The sequence below is a fragment of the Melanaphis sacchari genome, unplaced genomic scaffold (genome assembly GCF_002803265.2).
Source record: "Melanaphis sacchari strain LSU unplaced genomic scaffold, SCAv2.0 Contig2_pilon_pilon, whole genome shotgun sequence".
Classification (NCBI taxonomy): Eukaryota; Metazoa; Arthropoda; class Insecta; order Hemiptera; family Aphididae; genus Melanaphis; species Melanaphis sacchari.
Genome location: NW_020271173.1, coordinates 775,382 through 788,513, shown reverse-complemented (window position 1 = coordinate 788,513; position 13,132 = coordinate 775,382). Strand labels below are relative to the sequence as shown.

The 13,132-nt window shown below is 24.3% G+C and overlaps 2 protein-coding genes across 3 annotated transcripts; one reads left to right on the top strand and one right to left on the bottom strand.

The window, feature by feature from the left end:
• Nucleotides 1–4,428: 4,428 nt before the first annotated feature.
• On the bottom strand, nucleotides 4,429–11,063 carry LOC112596011 (ankyrin repeat domain-containing protein 13C). Of its 2 annotated transcripts, none has more exons than XM_025341447.1 (10): nucleotides 10,760–11,063; nucleotides 10,644–10,685; nucleotides 10,388–10,492; nucleotides 6,925–7,056; nucleotides 6,609–6,826; nucleotides 6,408–6,539; nucleotides 5,421–5,588; nucleotides 5,201–5,350; nucleotides 4,982–5,111; nucleotides 4,429–4,872 (listed from the first exon to the last, which is right to left on the bottom strand). In XM_025341447.1, the coding sequence occupies exons 1-10, from the start codon at nucleotides 10,908–10,910 to the stop codon at nucleotides 4,739–4,741; spliced, it is 1,362 nt and encodes a 453-aa protein (XP_025197232.1). In that variant the 5' UTR covers nucleotides 10,911–11,063; the 3' UTR covers nucleotides 4,429–4,738. The 2 variants fall into 2 exon arrangements, with proteins under 2 accessions (XP_025197232.1, XP_025197234.1); XM_025341449.1 differs by having other exon boundaries at nucleotides 6,408–6,536.
• LOC112596012 (distal membrane-arm assembly complex protein 2) lies at nucleotides 8,500–9,438 on the top strand. The gene has a single exon (XM_025341450.1). It carries the CDS (start codon nucleotides 8,583–8,585, stop codon nucleotides 9,402–9,404), a length of 822 nt encoding a protein of 273 aa, XP_025197235.1. The 5' UTR covers nucleotides 8,500–8,582; the 3' UTR covers nucleotides 9,405–9,438.
• Nucleotides 11,064–13,132: the final 2,069 nt, after the last annotated feature.

The following is a 13,132-nucleotide window of genomic DNA, read 5'->3' as shown; positions in this document are numbered from 1 at the left end:
GTCTAGCGCATGATCTTGAATTGATTTTAACGTAAAAAATAATATGCGCCCGCATAAAATAAAATAATTTGAAATTATAAATTAGCAAAAATCTACAACAACAAAAAACAATATTAATTAGTAAACACTCAAATACATTAAAATTCAGTATGATGCACGTATTGTTTATACATTTCCTATTTTTATTCATTTATTCGTACTTATATAATTTTAAATAAATAATCATATTCAAGATTAAACACAAAGGATCATTTTAAGGGTTCTGACTAAAATGTCTCGAAAAAAACATAATAACCTTTTACATTCGGTTTGTAATTTATTTATGATGTGTTATATTTCTCTGCAAAAATATATTATGAATTTTATTTTTTTTTTTGTATTTTTATTAACTATTATTCACACTTTACATATATAAACAGTATGTTAAATTATTATTTAATAAATAAACAAAATACCAACTACAATATATTCATTACATATTAAATGAATAATGATCATAAAATAGTATGAATAAATTTAAATTATATCTATGCAATAAATCTAATTTCGCTTTAAACCAAAGCTTAATTTTTGGTTTTTACCATCTCAATTACTTATTTTTTTTTAATCACTGCTGAAGTAAACTCGAGATATTATGCACTTAATCTTCAAAATTATATACCTAATACACATTGTAATAAACTAAAATAATAAACTGGAATTATATGTTTCTACTAAAAATTAGTAGATACTAACTACGATATTACGATGCAGACAAGCAAAGTAAAATGACAAAATCTACATCAATATTACGCAAAAAAGCGTACAAAATATGCACTAAGGTATATGCATAACAAATGTATAAAAATTAAAGCTCTGTTATAGGTTAGCTCTGTTGCTAGGTGACGTTTAAAATTTTTCATATTTTTAGTTATATTGATAAAATATTATTTAATTATTTGCTCGTCAGAAATGGTTAGAAATATACAGAGCTGATCATAAGTTTTTTATTTACCAAGAAAATGTTTTAAAAAATTATTATAACAATACTTTTTTATAAGCGTTTAAATTTGTAATTTTGATAAAATTTGTAAAATTATAAAAATGCTCAAATTATTTTATAGTTAGAAAAAATTAATAAAAAGTTTACTTTTTATGTCTTAGATTTGAAAATATTTTTTATGTGTATTATATTTTATACACCAACTGCCCACCAATATTTCCAAATACAATGTTTTCACAAAAATTAATTTAACCTACTGCATTATTAATAAATATTAAATATTGATTTTAGGGATTTTAATGTCTTAAAAAGTCTCAAAAAATGCCCTTAAAAAAATACAAAAATGAGTTTGAATTATTTTTATTATGGTTTAAAAATTGAAAAAAAAATTTAAACGATACTACAATAGTATTTATTTCTTTAATAGTATTATCTGTTGTACTTCTGTTTTCTTAATCATTCATTCAAAAATAATAATTTAAAAAAAATAATTGTTATCGACAATAACTTGTCATGCTATATAATTTTTATTTATACCGTCGGCAGTTTTCCAAATGTCTCTTGTTATAGCAACAATTTTTGTTTTTTATTATGAACAAATTTTGAAAAATGCTCTAAAAACTAAGAAAATGCACTAAAATCGTTAAAAAATACCTTAAAAATACATTTAAAAATAATTTTGTTAAAAAATGCAAAAAAATATTACTTTAAAATAATCAGTATCACCTAAAGTAAAATACATTTTATATTTAAGGACCAACATTTCAAAATATCAAATAAAAAGATGTCTTTGCATCAAAATCCCAGCCCTAATAATAAAATAAATAACTTTTACCTAATAGTAATATCAAAAAGATAAGTGTATCCTACTTCGCTTTACTTCGGGTGTTGAAGGGGTCACAAGTGACAACTATAATGTGTTAAATTTGAATTTAATGGTATGAGCAGAAACAGTCTATCAGTTTAAAAAACGAATCACTGGAATTTACATGCATTTGACAACATAATCCAGTGATATATTTATTTTACATAGCTATTAAAGTAATTTATTTTATTCTAAGTTTTATATTCGTAATAAGATAAAATAATTTTTTCTAAAAACACTATATCTATAATATTATTCGTATTTAATCATAATAGACAATAGTGATATATATTTATACCATATCATGTTATAAACTTATATAACACAAAATTTAATAACATATTTCTGTAGACTGTGCCTATAAATATCGTAAAACAGTAAAAATACGTAGTTTCTAGTAACTAGTAAGTATCTATAAATAGATATTTTAGAATTTTTATTGTGTATTGTAAAATTCATAATAATATAAAAACATAACAACTTAAGTTCCCGCGTATAATGTTTTTAAATTATTACAAAATAGTTAACATATCATTAATTATTGTTTAAATAAATAATGTCGTTCAAATTTAAATTTAAAATGTTTATGAAAAATATTTGTCTTTATACATTTTTTCTTCTTTTGAAATACAAAAGAATTTTGTAAGAAGAAATAATTATTGTATGGGTGAATACCAAATATAGTAAACATTTGAACTTGAAATGTTCATGAAAAGTTAATTTAGCTTTTGGGTTGAATTTTTTTTTTCATGTAGAAGTTGAAAGCTAATAAAGAATCTTTTAATAAATTTTGAAATCTAAAATATACAAAAAAACATTTTAATGAATTTCTTCTTACAAAATAATTTACTAATTTTCGTGATTTATATGATTTTTGTCAAAGTTTAAAACTTTAAACACTAATAATAATAAAATTTGAAATTTTCGATATTTTTTTAATTAAGAAATTAAAAGCAAAAGCTTTGTATTTTTAATCAACATTTATGAAAAAAAAAAAAATGAAAATTTCTTATATGTATAAGTAGCTCAAAAATCATTGAAATATTTTGAAAATTTTATCATAAATAGAAAACAATAATAAAAAAATTTCTGAAATTTTTTTTATAATTATTCGTTTTTGAGTTACATAAAAAAAAAACAAAATTAATTTTGTTAAAAGTTGGATTTGTGAAAGAATTTCCGTTTTTCCCTAATTTTTTGATTGTGTTCTTGATTATAAAAAGAAGTAGGTATTAGTAATTTTGAAGTATGATCTCTTTAAAGTACAAACTAAATCAAATTTTAAAACCAATACCACTTCCATTTTTGTAAATCAAAACATTTTTTCGACAAAAAAAAACCACATCATGATAAAATCAATACATTTATGGTTCTTTTCAGTTTATAAAAAAATTACATGAAATATACTTAAGTGGTATAAGCTGATAAACCGTCTCTGCTCAGAATCATTTTTTGTATACAATAATATACTACTGAAGTCTGAATTCAAATTTAATACATCCATCACAACCATACATATATTGCTACATAAATACATTCATCACTCAGATATGAATCTAAAAATAATTAATAAACATGTTTTTTACAATTTATGCAACATGCATTAATCTTAGGAGCTTGTAAATTGTTATATTATTCAAATTCAGAAAGAAAAAATAATTAGTTTTATTTTTTATTTAGAGTGCATAAAATAAAATTTGATCTATGAAATCATTTTATTATGAAATTCCAATATTTCAAACTCTTATGACTGTGAATATACTTAGTATGAACATGTAAATTCATACAATTCTGATTTCTTGTCATAATATATGATATAAATCAAATAGGTATGACATATTTAAAAATTATTTTATTTTATAAAAATTATTAATTATTATTTGTCAATTTAAAACTTGTACAATAAATTGTACATTTAGTACCTAATACTCAAATAAAAATTGTATTTTAATAAACATAAAATTAAAATAATAACATGATAATAAAAAAGTTTGTTTAAGATACTTAGTCAATTTTATTTTTCAAAATAAATTTGGAGTAGCATTTGCAAATTACAGAAATGTTTCAACAAAACAAAATATTAATCACTAATACTAAAAAAATAAATCACCTTTTGCTTAAAAATACACAATTAAATAATAAGGTGCTACTAAAAATAAAATAATAATAAATAATTAAAAATTAAAAGTATACAATGTTGAGATAAGAAAATAATATCATAAATAACATTTATAATTTAGAATTTAGATAATAATGATTATCTAATTAAATTTAATATGCTAATATTGAGTATTTATGTATCAGCAAGACTATGAAAAAAAAATAAATAAAAATACAATTATAAATTGTACCCAATCAAATTTATAAGTCCCCCTCCTTTAAAAACAAAACAAGAACAATAAATACTGTAGTTTCAATTCGGAAGGATAAAAAAAATACTTTTCAAATGCATAAAGTAAATATAAAAATAAAATAACAAAATTATAGTAATACAATTTGTTATTGTAGGACGAATAAATAAATAAAATAAGTTAACTTATTTTTTAACACATTCATGAGAAATATTACAATTTGAAAAAAACTCTGTGCAACAATTAAATAAAGTTTTACAAAGAAATTTCAAGGAGTAAAAATAAATAAATAATAATAGTCACTAATATCCAAGAATTTTCTCTTAAGAATTTTTGTAAGTGAGTTATATAAAGCAATGATTACAGTTGACCGTTTGCATATCACAACAATGTACTGATCAGATGATGTGTAGTAAGTTGATTAATGAATTGCCACCAGGCCTTAGTAATTCTGTGTACCTAGGAGGAAACTATAATATGATTTGATGGCATCTTCAAATAGTTTTTAATTTATGATAACGTAGTGGAACTCAAAAATCGTCATAAATCTGGAAACCTAGATGGATCTTCAACATAGTTTGCAGGTACTTCAAAAAGATCAGAATCTATGTCATCGCGAAACTCAAAAGCCTGGAATGTGATCTTAGCAGACACTGTTGGCAGTATTGGAATATCTATATAATTAAATTCAAATTGAATTACTATAAAGAATAAGTTCCAAGAAACATTCTGTTTTGCACATATTATTCAAGAATAAAATTATAAGCCATTAACACAACATACCTAATTTGACTGGAAACCCTGGTGGTAATTTTAAATTCACAAAGTCGCGTAGTTTAGCAAAATGTTTAAATGGAGCAGTAACTTCTAGCACATCCATTAACATAGCAACTGATAAAGGAAAATCCATACTCTAAAAATAAAGAATTATCATTTCATAATATTTTTTTTTTTTTTGCAAATATTAATCTAGATTACTTTAAAAATAGATAAAAATATTACCATAGCAACTGTTGCTTTAAATCCTCTTGTTGTGTTTTTAAAAACCATTTCCCTTGCTAGAGGTGGATGTTGTCCTGCTGGAGATGTTAAATACTCTTTCCAAGTGCATATTGCAGGCATTGGGGGAAGAAGTGATTCTCGCCTAACAGGCTTAAAAATAAGAAAAATGGAATAAATTATGATTTAGAACCAAACATACTTTAAATATTAAATTCCTTACTTCTCCATTGCAATCAATATTAATAGCACATCCACCTTTCGTTAAACTCTCAATGATTGCTTTATTTTTTTGTAGATCTTCTTCGGATAAGTGTTCTCTTCGTTTTTTCTGTTCTAATGTTAAACCATTAACATGATAAAAATCAGCATTGAAATCTCCAATGGTTTCCTAAATTTACAATTTTTTATTATTAAAACTATATAATTTAATAAATTCAATAAACATAATTTTTTTCCTTCACTAGAAAATAGATACTCATTAATTAGTATTCAGCTTATTAACATGATGTAAAATGTAAAATGCATGTACAATAAATTTTTTTATAAATATATGGAACTCGCGTTGTATGCTATCTACCTGTACTTAGATTGCGTTATATGTTATCTACCTTTTGGGTGATATCTACTTTGTACAGAGACCACGATTAAAGATATTTAATCGTGACGGAGATCAATATTGCAGGTATAACCGTATAATTATAAACATCAATAATACACACTAGTACACTACACTCTACAGCCTATACTTTACATATCATAGCTAGTAGACATATGACTTTCGGTTTGGTTCGTAGAAGTGGTGTGTGCTTAAATTATTTTATTATTTTATTAAATTATTTATATAATTATTTTTTGTTAAATCAAAATGGAACATCAAAGTAAAATGTGGCATAAAAACACGTGGTACAACTAACTTATTGGAACGGCAATTGGTGGAAGAGTGGTGGCGTTCACTCTTCCATTAAAGAATCTTTTTGACCAGTTTTTTGAAGACATGAAAAAAAGTATTTTTATGTATTAATGCCCAGATACCCAGACGACACCTACAATCTATAGATTGCAGGGTGGAAAATTGTAGATAACATACAACGCCAACACACAATTGTGATAGATACATTTTTCAAGTAGATAGCATATGACGCGAGTTTCAAATATATTGTAATCAAATTAACTAAAATGATAAAAATTTTATAAAATACATTCATACTTTTCTGTCTTGACGAAATATCCATCCTGATTGGGCTCGAGAAAATGTTATTGATTTGGTAGACATCTGTGCAGTAACTATATCAGTACTCATCATTAAATCAACTTCATCTTCAATTTCCGATTCAGTCTCCTTAAAAATTTAGTACTATAATTATATTCATATTTTTCATGTTTTATAAAATATAATTAATTTTCTTACTAAATATCTGACTCTTTGGTAAACACCAGCTTTATTGTCCATGACAATAAGAGAATGTGGTGGTTTAGCATCACCATCAAACAGAAACGTGATTTCTCCACGTTCCCATTTCATATCATTCATTGCAAAGTCTACTAGTGTTGTATCCAATCTAAACGATGTGCCTTTTTTGTGTATCTGACAAAGATCTGAAGGTAGAACTCGAGAAACTAATGGCACTAAAAGGATTAAGAAAATTTGTCAATAATTATTATTAAATTATTAGTATTTTACTAAACATTCAAATCGAAGTTTAGTAAAACTAATCAATATTCACCCCAACTCTGAAAATCCCATTTTATTTGCATATAGAAATCTCCAACTTGTTTCAATGCAGATACTAAATTAGGTCGTCTTTCTTCAATCTGCTCTCTTGCTTGGTGTTTCATTTTTTTTAATAATGATATAACTATACCAAAATTGAATAGTTAAAAATATCTTTTAAAATTTAAATACATATTTATTTAAAAAATATTAAAATATTAATACTATAAGTGATCATTATTTTATTTAAATTATTGAAAGAATTAATGTACCATTTTTATTTATTTTTTCCAGCAATAGACTATTTTTATAATATTCTTGAGAAATTTTTTGAATTATTTCACATGAAAAATACTAGAGATTTGATTTTTATTGGTTCTTATAATTATTTACAGTTTAAATTATATATTAGATAAGTTAATAATAACTATAAATAATAGTTTATAACATTAAATAATATACAATATGTCAATATAATAATAAACATTTTAAGTTTATCTGAGTTTATGCATTTACAAATTTTAAAATTTGATCAAAACAACCTTAAAAATATTTCAAATAAAATTGCAATAACTCGGAACTTTTTTTGTAACATTACTATAAATGAAACTAATGAACAGTAATTTGCCATAACTTGTAAGTTATTAATATTCATAATATTTGCATCAAGTTTTTAACTATTTTTAATAAATAAATATTAAATAAGCTTTATTATTTAACTCTTCAAATGATTTAAATGAACATTAGAAAATTAGTTTTGGAGTGTAGGATTTGGAAAAGTCATACAGAATGAAAAATTTATAATCAATAGTTAATTTTCAGTATTATAATATTGATACACTAAAAAAAAAAAATAATAACAACAAATATTTTATGCATTAAATATAGAATATATTAATTTAATTCATTTGTGTTATAAAATATAAAATATAGAATTTATTTTTTATTGTATCAAAATTGCAATAAATAAAATTATTACCAGTAATTTTTACGTTACATTGATTAGTTCAACTACCAACTATATTGTTAAAAATCAAAGTTGCTTATAAATAATATAAATAAAGATAAACGAAATGTGATATACGTCTATACATTTTTTGAAAATTACAACATTGAATTTCACAGAATTTATTAAATTTAAAATAATATAATATGATATTGTTATATAATTATATTATTATTTAATATTTAGTATACATGAATGATGAATTGATGAGTATAGTGTATACTACATAAATATTAAATATAACTATAACCCACATCGAATAACGTTTTTCATGGATTTAGGTATATTTTATCCACATACTCAAATTTTCAATTGTCAAAGAACATAAACAATTTGTTTCTGGTAACACTGAAAGTATATTATCAATGTTATCAGTGATTAATATTTTTTTTTAGTTGTGAAAATTATAAATACTGAATTCACATAAAAATTAATATTGCAATTACATTCGGAGTCTTCAACTTAAGTTAGAATTTAATTTTTACTATTTATAAAATAAACTGTGAATTTAATAATCATTATTTATTTTTTTTTAATGTTTATTGAGTGTGAAGTATGTATTTTTCCATAAACATTTATAGTTAGTACAATATTATACTTTAATTTATATACCTATATAAAAAAATTAATCGTGGGCTAAGATTTCAATAATTAAAGTTGCCAAAATGAACACTGTACGAAAACTAATGCCGCTATGCTCAAAACAAGTATTTTCAGGTAAAAGATTCAATTCAAATGATTTAACAAATGATGAAAACAAGATTTTATACGAAAAATTATTGAATAAAAACTATAATAGTGAAAAACATACAGAAGCGAGTTCTTTTGCTAAATGGGTAACACCTCATTATAAATTTGGGCCTTCGCGTGTCATGAATTATGATTGGTCTATAAAATCCATGTTATCCTGGTACAAAAGAAAAAGAGTTGAATTTCACAAGTACAATCAACGTTACATATCTGAACGAGTAAAATCACTTGGAAGTGATATAGCTATATCACATTTTGTTGTTTATCGAGGAGGTGCAATAAGATTTCAAGGACAGGATAACTTTATCAGATGGACTAATAAAAAAGAAGAGTACTATGTCGATTTACCACAAAATTACGACCCAAATTATTTTGTTGAAGCTATTGATGTATCAGACTTAATGTTATATTACCAAGGACTAGAAAACTTTAAAAATCTATTTAAATTGAAATGGTTAAGTTTAAGAAATAATCCTGTTCTGGACAATTGGTGCCTGGATTACATAGGGCATGCAATACCTAATTTGGAATATTTGGATATATCTAACTGTCCTCAAGTAACAGCTGCTGGAATAGCTGGACTTCAAAAACTAACTCAACTCAAAATATTAGTGATAAATAGTAGTGATGTAGAAATTCAAATGGCATGCTTTGCATTGGAAGATATAATTCCTGGATTATTTGTTGTGATTCAAGAAAATAAAGATACTAATTACAAACAAATGGCAAAAATGTAAATATTAATGAAATATAGTAAAAATAAATTGATTGTATAAAAAGATAATAGTTATTTATTTTTTGTTAATAATAATGCTTTGAGCATTGTTAGCTTGATTTAATAAAAAATGCTTAATATTATACATTATTTGTATCTTTTACTTCTTATTTTTTATTCAAAGAAAGTGTACATTTGGTGTATTATACATGATTATGAAAAATAAAATTTACCAAACTCTTATACTTGAGAATAATAAGTACTTAAGAGATGTATACTATTTATTCATATTACTTGTGAAGTATTCTATGTTGGTTCTAATTTTTGATCGTATTCTAACATTTAGTGAACAATTTGAAAATAAAATAAAATGTAATGGTAAAATATTTAAAATTATTTACCATGTATTATACTAACGAGAAGTTAATAAATACTTAAATCAATTTAAAAAAATAATTAACATGTTTAAATTATAAAGTATGTTAAATATTAAACACAAAAACATTCTTAAGGCTATACCATGTTCTTATATGGAAAAAATTGAAATTGGATAGTTCAGTTACTTAAATTAAACGTGTAAATAAATTTATAACTTTTATAATAAATAATAGATAATATTTAATTTTGTTAAATTCAAAATAATCAAATAAGTTATAATTTGAAAAAAATAAGTTATTCAGTAAATTATCAATATTTAAACAAGATAACTATATATGTTAACAATTAAATTTGAATAATAAATTTGTATTTTATATTTGTTTATCCAATAACTAATACACATTGTCTACATAATAATGCTCACAGTAAAGCTAAATATTATATGTTATGCCACACAAATACGATAATATATTATTATATAAATAAGTTAAATCATAATATTAAGTTAATAATAAAAACACTATTATCATAATATTTATGAACCACAAATTGTTAAAAACTAATGATTTGTATGTTATACCACATTGGTAAAGAATATATTTTAAATCAGGCAATAAATAAACTTACTAGTAAGACGATCTCCATAACTAATCGCTTCAGATAAAGGGGTCCATCCATTAATGTTTTTTACTTTCACTGGTGCATTATGAGCGAGCAACAATTGTACTATATCTGAAATTTATTTCAGATAAGTAAATAGTATTATCAATGTTATGTTCTCTAGAGAATATTTGAGCGACAGGCAAAACGGCAAGATACAATTAATTAGTATATTATTGATAATGACTCATAGTCAGAACACTACTGCCTTTAACCAACTTACCTTTACGACCAAGCATAATGGCTAGATGTAGTGCTGTATTACCTGCAATAACAAATATAATTATGAAACAAGATATTCCATAGTTATGTACTGTACAAGATGCAAAGCCACAGTACCGTGTTTGTCTTTTCTTGACAGGTCCTCCGTCCTCATCAATCGTGCGAACTTTTGTACGTCACCCTCGAATACGCATTCGTGCAATGGAAACGACAAGTGCTCTTCTTCCGCCATACCACTGCCGTCACTCTTCACAATGTTGTCGTCCATTTATTTCTAATTAACTATGAGCGTAGTGTTTCATAATATAATGATTATTATTTTTCTCTTTTGCATTTGTCTATCATCGACTTTGTGTACATAATAATAATATGAATATTGACAAATATAATATTGTCGTGTGTTCACCGTGTAAACGGTGAAAAAAAAATTATTATCAATGTTTTCCAACGTCCGAAACAGTGATAACAAAATCACAATTTATTCTGTGACAAAATGTGTGAAATTTATTATCTGTTATCTCTTAATCTTTATCAGTTTTTGATCCTTGTATTTTTGTATTTATCAAAGTTGATAATAAAATATAGACATCCACGTTGGTATTGATAATATAACTTATAAGTATGTAATATTATAATTAATATAGGTATTTCAAATTTATAAAACATTTTGTATAAAATTTATTGCTAATCATTGGTGCAACTAGGGGGACTTATCCCCCCCCATTTTTTTGATTATTTAAGATTTAATGATAATTTAACCATAAGATAGTAATTAATAAGTATCTAAGATACATCCTAATAGACCTAATATCGTATGCTACATGACGTGGAGAATTATTGTAACAGAATTAAGTTATTTAGCAATATGTAATTTAATAATTGGAGACAAAAATAATTTGTGTATTTATATGTATATTATGTTTATAGCATAAGAACTTAGAAGGTTCGACAAAAATAATTACTTGGGTTTTTGGGCATTCTACAGTTTGGCGTCTATTGTACTATTAACCAATTGTTTTTTTTTCTGATATAAGTATCATATTATTCATATTGTATAAGAAACTAAATTGATCCATAATGAAAAGGAAATCAAATTAGAGTTGTTCAATAAAAAAGAAAAAGAAATATAATTTTTTTAAAAATGCTTCTATAAAATGATCGAAAAAAGCAACACTGGACAAAATAGCTATGTAAAGTTGATAAGTCAGAAATATCGTCTATATACTAAATCAGAAGATCAAAAATATTATTTATCCCCACGCGTTACGCTAAATTTTTTAGCATGTAGGCAACAAACTTTAACACGGATGCATTTTGTATGAGCAACGAAATGCACAGGGATAACTGGTTTTTATATATATATATATATTTTTTTTTACATAATTCTTTATTCAGCAATCTTTTACAAAAAAATGAACAATAGGCTTGATTGATAACATATAATAAATAGTCATTGGAATGACGAAGGGAAGAGTGAAGAGATCTCCCATTGGAGATACTTCGTCGGGGGGGAGAAAAAAAAAGTTAAAAGTTAGACTTAGTTACTTTTTTTTTTTTTTACTAATTTATTTTAGCAGGTCACGAAACCATTGTCTTTTTGACCTCTTTTGCAGAAGATTGCATGGAATGGTTATGAATGAGAGTTGATTTATGAGAGGGTTTGGGTATTGGGTTAATCGGCTATTGAAACGCTTATAATATAGTTTGGCTAGTTCAGTTACAGTTGGTATTTTAAAATTAGAATGGAGAGATTTGTTAGAAATATAGAATGGAGCTTTTGAAACGATAAAAAGAATTTTTGTATGGAATCTTTGAATACAATTAATGTTAGATATTTTTGCTGCATCCCAGAGTTAAATATCATACCTATGGCCAGATGGGTCTTATGAGAAGTTTGTAGATTAGTAATTTATTGAGTAGTTTTAATTTTTTGGATGTTAATAAGGGTCGTAAGAGACAAAGACGGTTGTTTAGTATGATAATTTTGCGTTTGATGTATGGTGGCCAAGGGAATCGACGGTAGATGTGAATTCTAAGATATCGCACACTTTGCCTACTAGGCATTAGGTAATATTTGGTTGTTAAGGAAAAGTGTCGAGCATGTGCCATGTCGAAGAGTGAACATAAAATGAGTGGACTTTCACTTGTTCAATTTTACTACCCGTTCTTTATACCATGTTTCAAGAAGGTAGAGATAGTTTTGAACCAACCGTGTCTGAAGTTTACATATATCTTGATTTTAAATTTACTCTCGTGGCGACCGTTGACCATGAATTATTGTTCGCCACTATATTGTTCCATAAAGTTTGAAAATATTAATATTAATTTATATTGATCAAAATTTTTTTTAATTAGTAAATGAATGCATTCTGAACAAATAATTTTATTTAGTATACCTCTTACAATATACCCATCAATATAATCTAAAATATCGTTGAGATAATGTCTTAAATTAATACTGTCCGATTGAGATAAATACATTTCCAGTTC

What these genes read in the sequence shown, in the direction of transcription:
- LOC112596012 (XM_025341450.1), top strand. Translation starts at nt 8,583, where the DNA reads ATGAACACTGTACGAAAACTAATGCCGCTATGCTCAAAACAAGTATTT.
- LOC112596011 (XM_025341447.1), bottom strand. Translation starts at nt 10,910, where the DNA reads ATGGACGACAACATTGTGAAGAGTGACGGCAGTGGTATGGCGGAAGAA. An exon ending in TTATGGAGATCGTCTTACTA is followed by an intron (nt 7,057 to 10,387) that starts GTAAGTTTATTT and finishes ATTTTGGTATAG; the next exon opens with TTATATCATTATTAAAAAAA. An exon ending in AGGGTTTCCAGTCAAATTAG is followed by an intron (nt 4,873 to 4,981) that starts GTATGTTGTGTT and finishes TTAATTATATAG; the next exon opens with ATATTCCAATACTGCCAACA.